This window comes from Lissotriton vulgaris, chromosome 4_1 (assembly GCF_964263255.1).
Source record: "Lissotriton vulgaris chromosome 4_1, aLisVul1.2, whole genome shotgun sequence".
Taxonomy (NCBI): domain Eukaryota; kingdom Metazoa; phylum Chordata; class Amphibia; order Caudata; family Salamandridae; genus Lissotriton; species Lissotriton vulgaris.
Genome location: NC_141691.1, coordinates 173,064,662 through 173,086,082, shown reverse-complemented (window position 1 = coordinate 173,086,082; position 21,421 = coordinate 173,064,662). Strand labels below are relative to the sequence as shown.

Genomic DNA, 21,421 nt, shown 5'->3' with positions numbered 1-21,421 from the left:
TTGCACGAAGCTGGTGCTTTCTGGCCTTTGTTGCGTACCATTGTGTCTCACTCTGCCTCAGGGAGTAGCTACCTCCCCCCTGGAGGAAAACTCAGACCGAATCCAATCAAGGCCAGCCATCGTCACCCCCTCAAGGTTCAGCCCCCAGTTCAGTACTTTGAATAGTAGGATTCCCGCAGTGCCAGGGCACTCCAGTCTTCTCCACCAGCCCTTGATTGCACCCTGCACACCTTGGCTCAGTGCGGCACCTCCTGGCCGCCCCCTCCTTCACAACATTCCTGGGGGGTGGAGGGTGGTGTGGGCGGGGGGGGGGGGAATCAGCGTGCATCCCATTGCCAGGATGAGCAGTCTCCCCAACTCATTCCTTTTTGTCTTTTTCCCAGTTCTTTAGTGACATCACTACTCCTACGGAATGAGCAGATTGGTGGTACCCCTCATGAATCCCCTCCCTGCCCCCCCAACCCCAGCCCAGTGGGGCAGAAATACTGATAGGGTCTTGAATGAAAGGGAAAGCTATGCTGAGCTGCCTCTTGAGAACCACACAGAGCGAAAGCAGAAAGAGCTAAATTCTCTTTATACTTACATTTTCAGCTGTGGTGAGGTCTGCATACTAATCAACATTCACATCATCCAGGGAAAGCTCTAACCCAGTAGCCCAAGCTGGTGTACTGAAAAGGACTCACTCAATTCCAAATGCATTCTAAAGGAGCATCTAGCCTCAAAATCCCAAGATACAAGAAAAAAACATGGGTGGCATATCCTTCTCTGTTCAAGCAGCCAAACTATGGAACTCTTTACCTCCCAACATAAGGTCCGCCGACAACCACCTTATCTTCAGAAAACTACTCAAGAATTGGTTCTTCCCCACATATGCACCAAACGCAAACAGAAATTTACAGCATATCCCTCTGTATATGGGCATTTGTTTTCCCTATAGATATGTACCTATCTTTGTATATTGCTTTGTATAAACATGTAAAATAATTGTTGTTGAGGGGAAAAAAAATATTAATAATACTAAATAAATAATTAAAAATCATCTTTGGTCTACATGTAAATACTTTCATTGTGCATCTATGTACCTTCCATGTACTTGGATCTGTGTGTCTGTTACTTTTCTCCTGAAAAAGCATATCCTATGCACTACCCTATTTTTCATCCTGTGCCTCTATTAATATCTTTAATCTACATATACTTACCACGTTTATGTATTCATACACTTTCAATGTACTTATGGATCTATATATTTATCACTTTCTTCTAATTTAGCATTTCCAATGCACACCCCTATTTCTCAGCCTATACTTCTCTCAATATATCTTCTAGCCCAACCTTCTGACTCATCTCAAACTTCTTTCTACTATTCTTTCCAATGCACTACCCTATCTCTCATCCTATAAATCTATCAATATAACCTCTACCTCCACGCTCTCATTTATCCCAAACCCCATACCACTACTATGATCCCCAAAAAACCTACTCTATCCCTCCTTGCATCATCTGACACCTTTTTAGGTCTTGCTTGCGCATTGCTGGCGAGAGATATAGAGGGGCACCAGAAAATCCTACCAAGAAGGCTTTGGAATGCGGATTCTGTCCAGTGCATGTGCGCCAGGCGCGCGCTCCCCATTTGCTCTCCCGCCCCCCCATCAGACTTGAAAGGAAGCCACTCGCACACCACCATTTGTCTGTGCCTCGGCATCAGACTTCAAAGGCTGCCACTCCACCCCCCACCCCCCGCCACAGCAATGCAGAGAGCTTGTTTTTTTTTTAATGAGGCAACACAACAAAGATCCCGTGCACCAGTGCAGTCGCTCGCCGTTAAGTGCTGTCTTCCACATTCTTCAGTTGGTAGCTGCGCGGAATGGCATCTCACATACGTCCGGTGCAACTCTCCAGCCGCTGGTACTCTGAGCTATTTTCTCCTGCCCAGGGAAGAAGTACTGCTGTACACATCCCTTACTCGTGTGTGTGTGTGCGCGGCAGTACAGCGTCTCACCTCTGTGCACTTCTGCTGTCGCTCTGTGCAAGTGCCCCGATACCCATAACTGACACATTCACCCTGTTAATCAACCCCTCTGCATCCTAGTTTTGTTTACATTATTAAAGTGCGCTTACATGCTCGTGCTTTCGGTTAAAAAGTATGAACGATTAAAGGTTTTGCACATGACTTGGTGCCACTTGAGAGCTATGAAGTCTTACGTAGGCATCGGACTAGACGGTAATATGACATCTCTCCAGAGGGACAGTTCATGCCATGTACATCGCTCCAACACGCGTATACGCACACAGTTTTTCTTAGACACTGCACGTCCATCTCCAGCCTCGGATGTTAACTAAAGATGTATTGGCGGGAGTGGTCCACTTATGCTTTGAGTGAGGCATGTAGAACATTTAATTCACCAACAGTTTTTCATTAGATAGCTGCTCTTTTATAGGACATTGCTAACTTTTCCTAAAATTTAAAGAACAGGTGAATGACCTGGGAAGACCATGCACCCATTATGGAAGTGCTCTAAATGCGGGCACAACTTCACATAGACTTTCTGTTGCGTAGGAGTAAAGGGCTTACATTTCGTTTTACTTGCAGATCAAGCACTTTTTTAAATGGACAAGAGGATTCTCTGTCCTGTTGTATCCCCCGATGCCCTTTGCAGACCCACGTGCTTGCTATAAACTGCGTACAGAAATCGTGGCACACCACTGATTAAGCTTCTTGGTGTTAGACGCGTTTTTTATTTTTTGTTTTTACTGAATGCAACTCCACCCTCCAACTCCACCCTCCAACTCCACCCTCCAAGTCCACCCTCCAAGTCCACCCTCCAAGTCCACCCTCCAAGTCCACCCTCCAAGTCCACCCTCCAAGTCCACCCTCCAAGTCCACCCTCCAAGTCCACCCTCCAAGTCCACCCTCCAAGTCCACCCTCCAAGTCCACCCTCCAAGTCCACCCTCCAAGTCCACCCTCCAAGTCCACCCTCCAAGTCCACCCTCCAAGTCCACCCTCCAACTCCACCCTCCAACTCCACCCTCCAACTCCACCCTCCAACTCCACCCTCCAACTCCACCCTCCAACTCCACCCTCCAACTCCAACTCCTCCAATAACTCCTCCAACTTTGTGAATAACAATGCTATTAATTTATATATTTTCAAAGCCAACACATATTAAAAAAATGTGTCCTTTACAATACCAATAGCTCACACTTTCCTAATGCGAGACCTATTGCATTGCAAATGCATGTTTACTCTACCGATCCCCTAAAACAAATCTTTCTAAATTCTTCCCTCTGACTCCTCCCCTCCAAAACTCCTTTTTACTCATCCAAAAGCCTCCTCCTACTTCTAAGACCTACAAAAAAAAATCATCCTTCACTCTTTTATCCCTCAACTATCCTTTTCATTCAAAATTAACAGACTAACATGTTCACTTCTCAAATTCCATATTCAAATATACTAATTTACCACTAATCCTTTATGGGTTACAGAGTAGCGTGCTACTCGCCAATAAAGCGTCTCAACACCCAATCAGGGTTACAAGAGCTATATAAATGCAAACCTTTTCCCTTTTCAACCCTCCCCAACACTTCTCAATACAAATACCTGACTAACATATCCACCACTAAAATTACTTTCATGTTTCACCATACTAATTCAACACTAATCCTTATGGGTTCCAGAGTAGAGTGCTACTTCCGCTTCAAAACCCCATCAGGGGTAGCAATCGCTTTATAAATACAAACCTCTTTCCTTCTTCTATCTCGTCACTTACCCTTCTCTACCCAAATAACTGAATAACCTATTCACTACTCAAATTACTTCATATTGTACTATACTAATTTTCAACACTAATCCTTTATGGGTTCCGGAGTGGTGTGCTACTCGCCAGAAAAGCGCTTTAACATCCATCAGGGGTAACAAGTGCTATATGAATGAAAACCTTTCTTCCCCTTTTATCCCTCCGCTATCCTTCTCACTCCAAATAACTGACTAATATGCACCACTGAAATTACTTTCATATTTCACCATATTAATTCACCACTAATCCTTTATGTGTTTCCTGAATAGCGTGCTTCAACACCCCATCAGGGGTAACAAGCGCTATATAAATACAAACCTTTTTTTGACTTTAATAGGCTTGATAAAATATACTTTTCCCATTATCTACCAGTTTTTGGATGAAAACTATGACCCAATCACCCACTTTAATATCGGACACCCCAAAGTTATCTAGTGTGTCATAAGATACTTTTACTTAGTTTGGTGTTGAAAGACCTTGTTGCGTGCCCTGTTTGAAGGGATAGATGCGTGATTGATTGTTTCTGGAGGAGGGAAGTCTGGACTTTAGCCACCAGGGGCATACAGATGTGTTGGGTACTCAGCCCTTCAATAAAAGTAAAGTGACAGTGCTGGGTGTCTGCCCATGGCTTATTCCAGATTGACAGGGCCAAGAGAATCCTCCCAACCAGTGATAGATGGACGCTTTCCCTGAAATACTTCTTGAAACATTCCCTTCGCCATTGCACTGGGCGTTGTACTATGCCTGTTTGATGTATTTTATATCTTATCAGCTATTTCTGTTGAAGAAAACTACATTAACTCCTCTGTCGGTGACCAGAAACTGATGGGAAAACTGAAAACCTCTGTGAGAAACTTTAACACCACATTGGTCGAGACCTTTTTGGTGAACATAATTTCAGGCCATTTAGTATAGTAATCAATAAGAATCACATACAATGCATATTGTTTAGTATTTTTTTTTAATGGTTCTGAAATAGTCATACTTGTCTTCTGCCATGTGAAAGGAGGCCATGGTATACTTTGCAAGGGTGCCTGCATGATCTTAAAATCTTTATCGGAGGTAGAACAGGCACTACACTGCCACACACAATGTTCGACTTTAGAATCCATTCCTGAAGCACCAAAAATAGTGCCTGAGCATTTTTATTTTTAAAGTGGGAAATGCCCATGTGCCTTTTGTGGCCATGGTTTTTTAGGGTCTCTTGCATACTTTATCGGCGTACATGTTTGTCTTTGTAAAAAACTAGACCGTTGACCACACTCTACTCAGAAGAAAACTAGAAGGAAGAATGGAGGGAACCTTTGAGATTTTTTGACAGAGTTCAACTATCATAGTTAAAAATATTCACCATATTAAGTTCTTTATCTTTGGCGCTTTCTGAAAACCACTTGTCTTCAATCACGTCCACACTGTGGAAGGCACACACATTAATGACACTCAAAGCTACATCTGTCTCACCATCACCTTGTGTTTCTCCCCAGATTATTACTGTACGGTAATATTGATAAACAGTCAGCTGGATGGTTAATGTGACCAGGTACATGTACAACCTTGAAATTATATTCTTGAAGCATGGATCAAAATTGTGCTCTCCGTGCTGCAGAAGTGGGTTCTCCTACTGATGAGAGTATTTGTACTAGTGGCTTGTCCTAGTTACTCCCCTAAATAAAGCGCCAGAAATGGTCCACAGACCATACGTAGGTCAGTGGTACTCTCTATATGTACCATGTTCATGTGAGTTATCGATACATATGCAGCAGTTTACTTACTATAATCTAGTCTTTGGGAGAGAACTTTCCACTAAACCATATGCAAAGGCATCAACAGAGATAATGCCATTTTTGCAACATGTGAACGGTTGGAGTGTGGATGCATTAATGACCTGTTTCTTGGTAGACTCAGATGGCTCGTGATGTTGACCAGATCACACAAACTCTGTATCCTTTCTTAGGGGTTAGTGTAAACGCTCCATCAGAGAGGAAAAGATCTTAGCAAACATGCTGTAGTACTCGCAGAGTCCCGCAAAATACCTCAGTTAGTCCTGATCTGGGGCTGGTGCCATACAGATGACATTGACCAGAGATTCCTCAGGGGTCACACCACTGGCTCAGATAGTGTGATCTAGATGATCTACTAGTGGTCTGAACAACTTGCATTTGTCTGCACTATGAACTAAACTTTCCTTTGAATGTCTGGAGCAGACCTCCTTCAGGACTTTGTAATGCTCCTCTCTATCCCTTATTAAGACCAACATATCATCTTGGAAGTACCTCATATTTGTTTCCAGGTCTTTGAAAATGTGATGTATTATTCATTGTAAAACTGAGGACTCTGAGGAGAGTTCAAACAGCTTCCATTTATACTGAAAGACACCAAATGTGTTCACAAACTCTGTGAGTAGTCTTGACGCCTCCACCAGTTCAACTTTATAATATGCGGAGGCGCTAGGGGGCGCACAGCGGGATGGCTGGATAATACCGCAGCTCCGCCGGACGACCACAACAATGTAGGTTTTTCCTGCCTGAAGCCAGCAAAACCGTCCGTAGACACCGCAAACGGGTGTGGGACCATCCTGGGCACAACATGAAGGATCGATAAGGCATGGCACTGTGAAACAGCAGCGGTTCAAAGCGGAAAGCGGCACTCGCCGGACGGCGGCTACAGTCAAGATGGCGGCCAGCTCCAGAGCCGTCCCGGACGGGAGACTAAAGCATTGGTGAGAGCCACGGAGCCTGTGGGAGAAATTAAACGGCGGGGCCATGGTCGGTGGACAGGCAGCAGCGCGGACTTCATTGGCCCCAGTGGCGAGCTCGCCCTCACGTCGCCCGACCGCCATCGGATCGGGCAGCGGCGAGAACAAAATGGCGGCGCTCTAACGAACTAGCGGAGAGCTGGAGGTAATCGGCGAACTAATTGCGCATGAAGGTAGTTTTGGCTGCCGCTGCACGAGACAAACTGAAGACCGCATGGGGAGATTTGCTGTGGCCGCCTGATGCGTGAACTGCGGTACATCTAACGCAGCTGCAGGTACGAACGGTGGGGTCTGGGGTCCCCACGGCGCTGTGCTGACGGGTGATTGCGTGGTGGACTAACGCGGGGCACTGAGCGCTGTAACTTACTATCGCGTAGTTGAATGCGATCTACGGCCCCTCGGCGCGTCCAGATTGACACACGGCTAGGGCCTCCAAGATACGATGGTTGCATAATGGCGGTGACTGCATCGCCGAAGGTCATGGGCGGAACACTGTACCCCAAATGCAACGCTGCTGAACTGAGGGTGTGAAAGGGGTTTGGACGTCTGCACTTGAGGGAAGCCAAGTATCGGTTGGTCGGGGCACAAGCAGATGGGCACAAATAACGTGACAAGTAAACACAGAGTGCGCCAGCTAACGTTAAGAACAGTCACAGGACCCATAGGAGTACGACACCCCAATGCCAGCTGAGCAGTGTGGAAGTTGGCGGGGAACATCCCTATGTTCGAACGTGCATGCAGTGTCCCCTGAAACACCGGGGTGCAAGATCTCGGCGGTTGTCAAGCTGCGCATGACATCGTGTGCTTGTCGGGACTGTTTGCGAACTACAACCAACCGCGCTCATTGTGAACTGCCACACCATAGTCCTATCCACACTCACCAGCTGCCTATATCACGTCACAGGGGGGCGCAAAGACCGGAGACACAGGAGTCCTAACCCGTGAGTGCGGCACTCGATCACGCGCCACCCCGCAGTCAAAATGGCGACATCAAACAGAGTGACCAGATCATCGCTCCAGGCTTCACAGACGAGGCGCCCGCTCCAGGAGAAGATGGGAAAGCCTGATAAACAACAGCAGAAGATTTAATTTGAAAGCAAGAAAGTACCTAAGCCCACGGACCAGATGGCTGACGGTGACGTCCCAGCTGACCTGGCGGCTAATACCAACATGGAGAAAATACTGCTGGCCATACAGGTGAACCTGCAGGACATTAATGGCAAACTAGATAATTTAACGTGCAGGATGGATGGCATGTCTGCGAAACTAGACCAGCATGGTGAACGTTTGGACACGGCCAAAAACAGGATATCCACGGTGGAGGATGAATAACGTGCTACTTCCACTAAATGCACCGGTATGGAACGCGTCTTGGAGGGTAGATATGTGATCGTGGCTGGCACCCTACGTGGTCACCGGATAACGCTTCTCAATGTATATGGTCCAAACATAGATGCACCCGAGTTCTTTCAGGAGCTATGGGGACATTTACAAACGCTCGCAAACACACACATCATATGTGTGGGTGACTGGAATGTGACTGTAAAGGAGGGTGTAGACCGTTCCGCACATTCCTCAGAACCGCACAAACAGGCCAGGGCGAAACTCCTTCATATGCTCACCGATTTGTCACTAACTGACATTTGGAGACATTAATTCCCTGCTAAATCGGGGGCCACACACATTTCAGCACTACACTATAGTTGGTCACGACTGGACTATTGGCTGGGCATGGACAACATTGCACTATGGACACGAGAGCTGCGAGTCCTACCCAGGACCCTATCAGATCATAACCCTGTATTGTTTTTTTTTTTTTTTTTTTTTTTGAAAACCTTTATTGGAAAATCAGGATATACATGCGCAAGCCCACAACCATCATGGCCGGCTGCAAAGACAGTCAATAAAAACAGGAGAATAGCGTGCAATAGGTCAATATACTAGCAGGATACATCAAAGTACATTGTAAGGACTGTGGGGTGTGCGACATAGGATATGAGGTTTTCTTTTTTAAATTTAGAAGAAGAGAGGGGGCTGCAACAACAAGGACCACACACCTTACATAAAGACAGAGAAGAAGCAAGGGGGATAAACCCCAGTGGTATTCGGTGGTGGGCTATACGTAAAGCAACTCTACCATCAAGCAGCCATAGCGCAAAAATAAGCCCACCCCTAAAGAGCGAGGGATAGAGAAATATGGAGAAGTCAAATATAGAAAAAGAGACAAAGGTGTGAGACCCCGTGACGCCAGCCCCACTAAAGAGGAAGACCCTCCCAAAGCCGGAAAAGAGCGATAGGGACCATAGAACAAAACAAACTAAAACAACAAACCCCCCCCGCACCCGCCACCCTGCACCCCTGTAATGGCTACGGCCTAACCCACTAACAGCGTGCCTGTCGCCCCGGAACTGCCCCACAGAAGGGAAATTATAAAGAGTGGAGGAGGAGAGGAGCGAACCCGCTCCCGGGCACCCGGTGCCCCCTCGCCGGCAAGTGAACATCTCAGCACAAGGGGTAATCATGTAGCAATGTATACACAGTAGGGAAATCTACGAGCGGCGCGCGAGATTTAACACACCGACAACAGGATTAATCACAAAGCAGTACAGTTCGCATACCCAAAGCATTCATACCCACTGTAGTAGCAATGTCGTGAAGCAATACCCCCTGCAACCAAAAGCACAAGCAAGAATGGAAGCCAGCCTATAGCAGTCCCTCGGCCCTTCTTGTACGTGAAATTATTGAGCGCAGTACATGAACCAAAGCAGCAAGAATCAGGTCAGAGGAAAATATCCGAGAACAGAGTCAACTCGGCGCAGCATCACGGAGGTCAACGTGTCACGCAGCCCTCACAGTAGTAGCACAGAGGACGGTGACCCGGAGGGGGGACATTTATCCTTGTCCAGTCTTGCGTAAAGTACCAGAATCAGCGACAGTACCAATCTCCAGCAAGTGCGGCATGTGAAACCAGTCAGTGATACAGCCCTTCCAAACTCCATGCAACGAAGCAACAAAGGAGAGCCCCAGTCCAATGTGAAAGTACAGCAGGAACAGCGCAAGAATATCAAGCAGCAGGTTTTTGGGAAAGGATATTGCAGCCAGATCCAGACTAGCACGTCCAAAACGCCCGGTGCATCCAACAATACACATATGGAAGGTGAGAAGACGCCGTGTTTTCGACCATCCAGCTGCTGTGAAAGGCGCCATCTTGAAACCTCCTGGCGCTGAAGAGGGCGTCTCACAGTACACGAGCGGGCCAGATGAAATCATTGACTCCACCGCTAGGATCATGGTATCCATCTTGCCCCCCAACAATAGGGCGCCCTGCACCAAGGTGTCACGGAGGGCAGCCAAAGAAGCAAGGAATGCGTCGAGGCGCAAAGCAGTTCTGTGTACCCCTGGTGGCGCGGTCTCCATACCCATAGTAGCACGGGCAGATCAGGGCCGGTGTGGGGCCGGGGCGCAGGCTGGAAAGCGGCGAACAATGTAGTCCCCCCGGCAGGGTCGCAAAGAGCAAGCAAAAGGTGCCGCCGGAATTAGTGCAGGTGAAGAGTGGCTCGCGATAAATTAGGGAGCCTCCCGCAGAAGTCGGGATGTTTAAGAAAATACCTTTCGGCGGAGTGGATACAATGTTGCACTGTCCGGGGACGCAGGGGCACAGGGAGAGTCTCGATCTTCGCTTGCAATCAGGAGAAGCGCCGTCACACGCCCCCTCAGAGCTGACCGGTCCCTCCAGGTCAGCGGCGGCCGCTGTTGTTTACTCGGGGTCCGGCCTCGCAAGATGGCCGAGACCCCGGTCTCAGAGCTGCTGCGGGCCGCTAGAATCGCCGACGTTTTCTCGCCTCCAGAAGCAGGCACGGACCTCGGGATTGCACCCCCGATGATCGGATGCTTTCACAACCCCGTACCCTCCGTCTTGCCGCAACGGTGCACCCAGGATGTAGTCTCGTCAGGAGACGATGATCGGAGCCGAGGGACTAGGCGGCCATTGCGGTCGCCGGCTTGGCTCCTCCCCCTAACCCTGTATTGTTAACCCTAACGACCCCAAATTACACTCCACCCCCTTTTCATTGGCGATTTAACTCCTGTGCTCTAACGGATACAATTTATGCAGACACCATACACAAAGCGATTAAAGAATACTTTCAATGAAATGAACCCGTGGTGGAAGATCTGGTACTACTATGGGAAGCCTTCAAGGCCACAATACGGGGTGTGTGCATGAGCACCACGATAGGCATTTGAAACTACATACGACGGCAAATTACACGTTGAGAGACACGTATGAGGGAGTTGGAGACGGCCTATGAGACCACTCAAGATATCACACTCTTGGGGGAATTGCGTGAGCTGCACTCAGAACATCAGACATTTGTAGAAGTTGAAATTAAATATATGGACAAGAAACACGTGGCCAGATGGGGAGGGAGGTAGACCAGGCAGCGTACTGGTGGCCAAAATATGCGAGGGTAAAGGGCACACGGCTATACTACGCGTTAAATCTGAAGAGGGCACGATCCATACACAAGCCACGGAAATCTTACAATGCTTTGCGAGCGCATACGAGATGCCGCCAAGGCTTTTGATTCTATTGAGTGGAACTATTTAATTGCTATTTTACAGAGAATGGGTTTCCCCAAGCGCTTCGTCCAGTGGGTATCTCTAATATACACTAATCCGTGCGCCCGAGTTCGTATCAACGGTTACGTATCAGACCTATTTAACATCCAGCGTGGTACTAGGCAGGGATGTCCGCTTTCACCTTCATTATTTGCCTTAGCACACGAACCCCTAACCTGTCTAATCCGACAGAATTACAAGTCGTCAGCATTGCAGTTCCCATCCAGACCATTACATATCTCTCTGTACGCAGATGATATGCTGCTGTTCGACCGCGATTTTCTCTTTGATTTTTCCATTCTCTTACTCACTTCACATATGAGCACTTTCTCTTTACACCCTTTTCTAGAGCAACTGCATATTGATACATTTTGAAATGTCTTATTGAATCTGCTTTTCCAAAAAGAGAATATACAAAAATATTTTGTCTACAGAATACAGCTATTGTGTCTTTTTCCCTGGTGTGACTTGATGAAAGTTTGGTACTTTCCTGTGTAACAATTACGTTAATTAATTAGTTAGTGACTCAGCCAATTCATTTCTAGAGTCACATCCTCTTTGTCTACCCCCCCCACCCCCCAACAAGAAGGGGGTGAGTCAGGACCTCTTGTTGTTCTTGCTATACTGTACCCATGGTCCGTTGATGTATTTTAGTTTACCCCATTAGTCTGTAATGCTACAGCAAGTCCTGGGCAGTTGTCTTTTTTTGTTATTACTCCAGCTATTGCACACTTAATGTTGTCTTCTCTTGCTCTTAAAACAGTTTTCCTACCTCCAGACAGGCTTTCCAGCTTCTGGTCAACCTAACATTGCGTTTTTCACTTTCTCTTTCTTCACCTTCACATTTGTACAACGTGCGTCAAAAGAATGACGGAGTTTCTTTGCTCAGTTAGCCCAGCAAAGTCAGGAGTCCTCGGGTACCTGTCACTGACTTGTCTTCTGTGAGCATCCGTTGGGTTAAAAGAAATCCTTTAACCAAGGTAACTGAAGTGAGATAGATTGAGGTATGAATAGATAAGAGTTGATCCAAACAGGTACTTTATTTATTTGAAAAGTTTTATATAGCGCTGGCTAGACCCGAAGGTATCAGAGCACTTTACATGAGGAAGAGCATAGTTTCAGAACATAGTTACAAAGTTACATCAATTGCTGGAGCATAGTTACATGTGTTACAAAAGCATAGCATAAACATAGGAGGACAAAAGCATAGCATAAACATAGGAGGGAGGGGGGTAGGAATTACAACTGGGAGACGAGGAAAAACAGTGTCCGACATCCGGCTGGGTAGGTGACGGCCGAGGGGTGAACCTGAGCCAAACTCCTCTATAGCTGCATAGGACAGTTCCACCGGTCATCGGCCAAAGGTTGCTCGGGCACCGCAGTACATACAGAAGGTTCTAGATTCTGCCTAGGGGACATCGACAAAAAGTTCCATTGTGAGCACCGGACACGGTGTGCGGAGCTGAGCCCTGAGCGCTAGTAGATTCATTACCAATCCTCTGCTGTGTGTGACTCCCTTGTCCCTGTGGTCTCTTAGTGGGGTCTCTGAACCTCCAGAGCACAGATGCTCCCCTGGATCCCCCCCCCCCCCCCAACAAGGGAAGCTTTAGTGAAGGGCCCATTCATACTTTACGCCTGTAGCATCTGTTCCCCTGTGAGATACCTTACACAAAGCGTGAATTGTCAATCAGGTCCATTTGTCTTCATTTTATCTATTTGTCTTTGGATTGGGTGTATTTACAATCTTTAGGACAGACTTTTATTGCTGCTTTTTGTATGCCTTGATGAGGGACGGGTAGGACTACAGTACAAAGTTCACGAAGGAAAGAAAATCTAAACATTTTGGATCAAGCAGCCATACCCAATCACCACATGTCCAGACCAAATTCCTTCCTCGTCTTGCACTCAGAGTAAGGTGTGAAAATAATCCATTGCCTACAGGCCCCAGATCTTGATTTCTTTTAACACCCCTAAAACCCCCCATCAAATTCATCCAGCCAGGACTCCCCAGTAAATTCTTTCTGACTCTAGGGTACAAAAAAAAACCCAAAACATATAAGTGTAGGTTTTAGCGCAGTGGACAATTTTGTGACCATGGCTGGGGACTAAGGTGTGCTGGTTTCTCAGCTGGGTGAGAGGACGTAACCTAGAGAAATCCAAGACCATCAGGCCTGGAGCACCAGCACCTGCCTGCTTGCTTAACAAGACATGTGAGAAAGAGAAGAGCCCTTGGAGGGAGAAAGGTCCAATGGGGCATCCAAGCAAGTTGATCCCCATCGCGACATGTGAGGAAGTGGCTGCTGCACTAATGTTGTAGTCTCCCATGTACAGATTCAAGTTGGTGACCCCGTAAGCCAGAGGGGGCCGCTGTGAAGCTAGCCATTGCTCTATTGATAGGCCGGTCGCCCATGTGCAGGTTAAAGTAGGTGACCCCATATGGGTGTGCTGAATGGGCTATTGCCCTGTGTGGAGTAAAGTTGGCGACCCAGTATGTCAGAGGGGGCCGCCATGAAGATTGTATTACTGCTGTGCTGAAACTGGCCGTCACCAATGTTCGCTGTAAAGTCAGTGACCCCTTTATGCCAGCCGGGGCTGCCATGAAGGGCAGGAGTTGTTGCCTGGTTTCAGTGATACCGAGAAGAAGTGACACTGTGGTGAGTGCCCAAGTCCCAACTGAAGCACTTGAAACTGAGTGATCATTCCCCTACCTGTGAGAAGGTTCAGAGGAATTGACCGTGTCATCAGAGGCAGGGCCATGGTCAACCCGCCGCTGCTACTGCAAAGCAGAGAGTCCTACTCACTGCCAGCAGCCACTGTAGACCTCTGCGTCTGCCAAGTTGAATGTTCTAGGGCTGGTAGCACAACTCCTACAGGAGCGGGTAAGACTGATTGAAGGGCCAAAGGGTCCAGGAAAACGTGTTCTGCCTCATAACACTTAATTGGCTGGAACACTTTTGACTTTGGAGTGGTAGCTGAGACTCTGAATTCTAGTGAGACCGAACCTGAACGTCGCCTATCATGATTGGAAGTGGTACTCCGGAGCCCTGCCCACCGGACATTAGAGTACAGGCCTGCATTATTTGTGAATGCTGTATTTTACTTTTTGACCATAGATAAATATTCCTTAAAAAAAAAGTAAGTATTTGACTGGACATCCATTTATTGCCACTATTGAACGTATTTTGAGTTGTGAGCCGGTGTTCATCCATCTGCATCTACGTCCCCTCACAAGAAGTCTTTGACTACCCACACTAATATGCAGTGTCAAGTGCTGAGAGGGTGCTTGACCCAGTTGCGGAGGCCCCTGGGACATCAGCTCTTGGAGCCCCCCCCCCAAGGAGAAATGCAGACTCAGCCAGGAGCTCCAAATAGCGAGCATGCAGGAACAAATGGTAGCTGCATCAATAACAAACGGGTATCTGTGCACTTAAAACCGATAGAGATATAGTCAAGTCGCATCCAATATGGCCACAATTAAGCAGGTAAAAACGTCTACTTCTGTTTAATTAATGTGGACTGCCATCAAGTTATGCTGTATTTGCTTTTTCGAAAAGGTACCATTCTTAGATTTAACTATATATCATTTTTTTTAACTAATGGCATTGTAAAGGGTGACGTAGCAGCCATTAAATACGCATTCTGTAATGACAGGCATACCCAAAGAGAAAGTGAGCAGCTGTTGAAGCCCAGTGTTAGGAGCTATTTGATGTTAAAGACCTGTGATAGCATGGAACCTTATTTAGCAGAATCATTTACCACACATGAAAAATTTCTGTTGTCAAGGTTTAGATTTAACATTTTTCATCATCTTTTAACCAGACCCAAGTCGGATTTTTTAATAAGCCTGCAGCGCCCTGTGGCTGCGACGGGATGTTTTTATGTAAATTTTATGAATATCCCCCCCCCCAACGCTACCATGTTGCCCTTCTAAGAAGACTTCATTTTAACCAAACCAGACCAGCTCTTATCTATCTGCAGCTCTTGCACAGTGACAGTGTTCTCCAAATAATAGCATTTTTAAAACTAGCTGTTAGATTGAGACTCTGTCTGGATCAATGACCGTTCTATTTTATATAAATTTTGCCCTCTGCACTTTACTCTGCACCCCTGCACTTTCAGCCTTCCGGCTCATTCATTGTTACTGAGACATGTGCAATATGACTTTTATCGTGGATATAATCGGTGGAATTAATGTGTACAATGTGTTTTTAATTGTATTGTTTATATGTGTACTTTTATAGTTTGAAATATAACCGAAATAAAGTCTCTTTTGATTTGATTTGAAACTAATGGTAGTCATTTACTCTGTATACTGTGTATTAGCTTTGTTGGTGTTGCTTCATAGCCACTGGCTTGGATTAAAGCTTGTTATGTCTGACCAACCTTTGACATCTTATGTGTAAAGATGTGTGGCTAGTAACTTATGGGTACAATACTAACGGGATAAGATTGACATTCGAAGATTTATTTGTGAAACTTTTTCGTTTGGGTATTTGTGTGTGTTAGGCATCATTTAAGTATTTTTTTCATTTCTTTATATGTACTGTAACTTAATCACAGAGCATTATTCATTTGTCTAATATTTTCCAAGTGAGCCACAGTCATTTGATTCACTGCTTTTCTGTGTGTGTTCTGTTTATTTAAATAGCTTGTGTTTGGCAGGTTCGGCGTTGAAACACAGTAATAAGTGTGAATGCGCATGCAGTAAAAATAAGAATTGCCAGGGCTAATAGGTATTGCTTGCACTTTTAGGTAGGCTTAGTTAACCTATTGGCTTGGTAATGTTTGCTAAAAAAAAAAGGGAAGCCTATTGGGCTTGCCAACGTTCGTTCATTTTGTATGAAGCTGATAAGGTTTGTAGCCATATACAGATTGAAAAAATGTAATTACAGTTAAAATGCAAAAGCCACATTTTAAAGTATGCTTCCTTAATACACACATCTCGCGGACATAGTGTGTTCAGAAATCTTTAAAGAGTAGTTGTTCTTTATACAATTACCTAGAGAGATGGAGCGGCTTTAGAGTGTAGACTGTTTTAGTCTATTTAGACATTGCTCTATCCACTAAGCAATATTGCTGCTATAGTTTTAGTGAAGATATATGTATGCGATGTGTTGTGTAGTTTAATTGCATAGTTAGTAGCGTTAAGTTTGTACCTGTGCCATTAGCATCAACATTGACTGTTCTTCTTTCAGTAACATAAGTAATGTCTTCTCATTTTCATTAGATCTTCTGCAGTGCACAAATGAGATGAATGTGAATATTCCACAGCTGGCGGACACACTGTTTGAGAGGACTGCTAATAACAGTTGGGTAGTTGTGTTCAAAGCCCTTATTACAACACACCACCTCATGATGTATGGAAATGAGGTAAGTCGGTTTTGTTTCTACTCCAGACTGCAAATATATTTTGTGTATAATGCAAAGGTTGGTGCTGAGGGAGTTCTAAAAATTGAGCTGCAATTTCTGGATTTTAAAATAAGCCACTCTGAACTCTCAAATCTCTGCACGAACAGCACATATTGAGCTAAGTGTTTCCATATCTCGTTTAAAATAAATAAAGCACTTCCCTAAGAAATACTTTTTTCAGAGCAGAATGACTAGACACATTCACTGATTTGAAAAAGAAATCGCACCCTCTAATATGTTATGCTTTTAAATATTAAGACAAACAGTTGTTGCTAAACAAGTGCACATGATTGATGATCAGGAAGAACCTGTATATAAAATTAGAAGCTTTGCCAGTTTGGCCCAATGCATTGAGCATTGGGTACTCTTTTACAGGGTACGCAAAAACAAAAGCTGAAAGGGGCTTCAGCCCACTCCCTTCTGTAGTACCTACATGTATGCAAATCGAAGGCATGGCAAACATTTGTTCCACATATGTCCCAGATGCTAAGACTGACCTATAAACATGTCTTTCAGGGTCTTGTTGAAACCTCTCAACAAGCCCATTAGTCTGGGGATGGTAGGGTGTGGAGAAAGTATAGGTAACCCCACACATGGCCTTCATGTACACTGACAAGGACTTAGTTCCTGTGCCAGCCCCACACTTATCCCACATGACCTTAATGTACACTGACATGAACTTGGTTCCAGTGTCAGACACTACCTTCTTGGGGAACCCCACTCCAGTGCAGATGCTCAGGTTGGACAGGCTTCGCTGCGGAATTTGTACGCACAATAGTGATGTTGATTTCTTTTCTCCACCGCCGTTTTGGTGTGGGGATGAGCTTGCCATTCTTTTCACTAGATTATGACTATACACAGAGATCCCCTACTACAGAAGGAGTCGTTTCTGTCCTGTAACTCCAGTTCTGTAGTAGGGGTATCTCTGTTATAGTCATAAGCGCCCGCCCTCCTCCCCAATGGAGATAATTATTCATGTAAGGAATGCTACAGGTCTGGCGTGTTACGCCTTCAAAAAGAACTGAAAGTAAAAGGGACCTGCAGTGCATTCTGGGATACTGTGGAATTCTGGAAAGTTCTCTTAAAGGCACAGTATTCTGTTTTGAGCCACATAATGGCAGCCTATGGGGCTTGTCTGTCCATGTCTTCCTCTCTATCATTCCAGAGGGTTTTTGCTGCTAGGGCAAGGGAAATCTGGACAGGCTTTGCTGTTTGTGGATTTTTGGTGGAATTTCTAGTTGAAGTACTGGACAGTGTAGCCTGTTTATAGGCTGCATTATCTGTCTTTAAATTCTCTCTTAAGTGTCTGTGCAGTTCTGCATTTTTTCGACACTTTAAGAGATTATTTTTGATTGCTCCGGGGTCCACGCACATGGGCGGGACTATTCACTAGATTATGACTATAACAGAGATACCCTTCCTACAGAACTGGAGTTACAGGACAGAAACTACTCCTTATCAAGGAGTGGAATGAGGGATGAGGGAAACATCATGCCCGGATGGCTTACTATCACAAAGCAATGTCTCATAGTGATCTTAGTTGGCGTTAGTAAATTTTCCCCAACGTATGATTTAGCAGGTGGCCCAGGGAGAATTTTTAGGTGCAACTGTGTGTACTTTTTTTTTATCTGGAGCCAAACCTTCACATAATTTTTTTTTTGTCTAAGGTGTGTTTATTGGCATTTATAATTTTTACGTAGAATATCCAACAGAGGCTGTAACTGTGTGGCCCAGACATAGGTCTCCAAATTTGGAAAAGACAGAACACCTTCATATATAGATTTGATGAGTATTTTTTGTTATATATATCCTAGACGTTTTATTGCCCCAAGTAAATTGTATTAACTTGCCCTGAATATTTTTCTGAGTGGTTGGTGGTAGCATGAGTAGGAGCGCATGGCACCCATACAATGACTCAGGAGGAAATTCATTTCTGTGGCCGCAGTGCGTTCAAACCATGATATTTCCTACTTGCCCCAACAATAAAGAGTGAACATTCAACAGCGGAAACGTTTAGATTCATATGGACCGGAGAAGCTTTAATCTTGACACCCAGTTATTGTAAGAAGTGGAGGATTTCGAAAAGCCCTTAGCATGAGCGGAAGCCAAAATCACTTCCGAGATAAGTGTGGGATTCCCAGGTCTATAGATTTTGAATAGTCTTTTGTTTTTGAAATGTTTTTATTAATAATTTCAAGCAAAGCAGTACAACAAAATGATCCTAGATGAGATGTACATGTGCGGCAAAGGAGGCGGTCATTGAGACCTAAATGAACATATTAATTCACAGTAGCAAATGTGCAGAGGGAAACTGCTGTGGTGAGACACATCATTAACATCTTTGCAGCAGCAATAAAGCAGTGGCACAATAATAAAAGATAACCCCACGAATACACTTGAGCAGTCACCAACGCTTCAGTCAGAAGTTGACAGGTCACTGGCCCAATCCCAAACCGGTTCAGACAACTGGAGTGCCGCCAGGCTGTGCCAGTGGCGTGGTCTGGTCCATAGAGTGCTTCCTTCCCAGTTGATCCTTCTTCCGGCAAGATCTTCTCCTGGGGATCCATTCTAGGGCAGGCTGAAAATCCCATGCTGCCAATATCGGAACGGTGTGCACCCCTCTAGCCTCTTCCTTCCGAATCACCGCCCTCTGACAGTCCGCCCACTTTATCACTTCCTTCCACCATCTTTATGGATCAGGGCCTCCAGCTGATTTCCATCTTATCAGTTGCCTATGGGCAAGCATGAGCACCAAGTTTATGAACCGGTCAGTTATTTTACGAGTAGCGCTAGGGCTATGAAGGCCCAACAGGCACAGTTTTGGGGAGCATTCAGAATGCTGATCTATGGCCAGATCCCAATAGGGGGTCAGCATGGGACAGCTCTAAACCATATGATCGAAATCGGCATCTTCCGTACCGCATCAGGGGCTTGCCAATGAGGCCCAAGGAAACATGGCGTGTATGCACTGCAGGGCGAGGAACACCCTCCGTTAAAAAAAAAGAAATAAAAAAAGATCAATTTAATCGTAGCATTACAAGATATTTTGGGGGTATGCACAAGGGTCCTCATTCAGTCGACCTCATTGAACAAAATGCTAATGTGTTCCATCCACCAGTGATGCAACTGGGATATTTCAATCTGTCCTTCTTTCAATAGAGCCCTATAAAGAAGTGTAACTAACCACTTTCGTCCTCCCCGTTTATAAGGAAGATATAATGTAGGCATTTGTGCTCTGGATGCTCAACAGGTCCCTACCCCACTAAGTTCCCACCTTACCCATCAGGGCCCAATGGAGAATAAAGTGTGCAGAGATTATATGTCTCTCTCAAGTTCAGGAAGAGGGTGAACTCTCGTGAACAAGTCCTCCAGTATAGGGAGTTCTGCCTCGACCCACAAATGCTGGCATCCCAGCCCCTTTGAGATTGCCAGTATTGAGCCATCAACAAGGCAGTTCACAAGTATAGGGGACCCTCATATGCGTCCTCTGTAATGCCCTTGCCCAGACTTGCGCACCACTGACGCGGGGGTAGGTATAAACAGGATCCCGGTCAAGAGAGTCCAAGAAGGCTGGCTGTGCGCTTCGGAGCGTTCGTTATTCCAGATGCAAGAGCGCCACCGAGCTACCCACTACAGCTGCGTGACCAGAAAATAAAACTCGAAATCCGGAGCAGCCATTCCCCCCCTCATCCACGGAGATACCGAACTTCTGCAGGGCTACCTGACGTCATAAAGACTCTCCGTATAGGGTAAGAGGAATACTATCCAGTTCCTCAAAGAAGACTCTGGCGAGTTCACCTGTAGAACCACAAACGAGTAGGGGAAACATGGCAAGATCACCATCTTTGAGACTGTAATCATGCCACTGACTAAGGAGGGAGGGTGTTCCAGAATGCGACCGAATGTCTCAGGGCTGTTACGGCCCTACCTAAATTACTACCGCAAGGGGAGTTCTGCTGATTTAAAGATGACCGCCCCCAAATAATGAATGGTAGTCCGTGGCTCGTCAGTGCTAGGCCGTAGTGGGTAAGCACACAATTTATACCAATTGACTGCAAGACCTGACAGCTCCCTGAATGTAGACAGGGCCTCAATCACCCCTTCAAGTCAGGCATCTTACCCTGCATATACAAAAGCTTGCCATCCACATATAATGAGATATAGAGACTATCCACCGTGATCTGGAGCCCCACAATAATCCCCCTGCAACCATATGGTTAGTGCGAAAGGCTCCATAGCCAAGCCAAACAATAGGGGGAAGGAAGACAACAGATAGCCTCGTCTGGTGCCCTGCTCGACCATGCAGACATTCGAGATCACAGAGCCTGTTCTGACACTTGCTACTGGTTGGGTGTATAACAACCTGTTCCATTTGACAAATCGTAGGTCAAAGCCCATCCTGAGTAGGGTGGTGTAGAGGAACTCCCAACAAAGGGAATTGAGCGGCTTCCTGATATTAATGGCCAACACTAGGGTGTCCGGCGGGAGTCGCTCCTGCCTATCCAGAACATTAAACAGTTGGCATATATTGGACAGAGAGTTGCGAGTGGGGTCAAACTCCGTCTGATCGGGATGCATCCATTTACCAACATGCAGCAGAATTCTGTTAGCCAGAATCTTGCTCAAGTTTTTATAATCTGTGTTGATGATAGATGGGCGCGGTAGGAATCTACTAGCCCATGGTCTTTGTATTTCATAGGCAAGGATTTAATTGTGGCTTCTCGCTAAGTAGGTGGGAGTACACCCTGTGTCAATACCCCATTGAATACTTTCTTCAGTCTAGGGATCAGAGCTGTCGCATAGAACTCAATGGGTAATCTGTCAGATCTGGGGACCTTGCAC

At 45.9% G+C, this 21,421-nt stretch overlaps 1 protein-coding gene across 10 annotated transcripts in view; it reads left to right on the top strand.

Annotated features, from left to right (window-relative positions):
• LOC147718545 (phosphatidylinositol-binding clathrin assembly protein-like) overlaps window positions 1–21,421 on the top strand; it is an 882,838-nt gene that overhangs the window by 86,195 nt on the left and 775,222 nt on the right. For all 10 annotated transcript variants that reach the window (XM_086918490.1, XM_086918493.1, XM_086918491.1 and 7 more), the window contains exon 2: window positions 16,398–16,540. In XM_086918490.1, coding sequence (XP_086774616.1) covers window positions 16,398–16,540 — 143 coding nt within the window. The remainder of the gene's footprint in view (window positions 1–16,397; window positions 16,541–21,421) is intronic.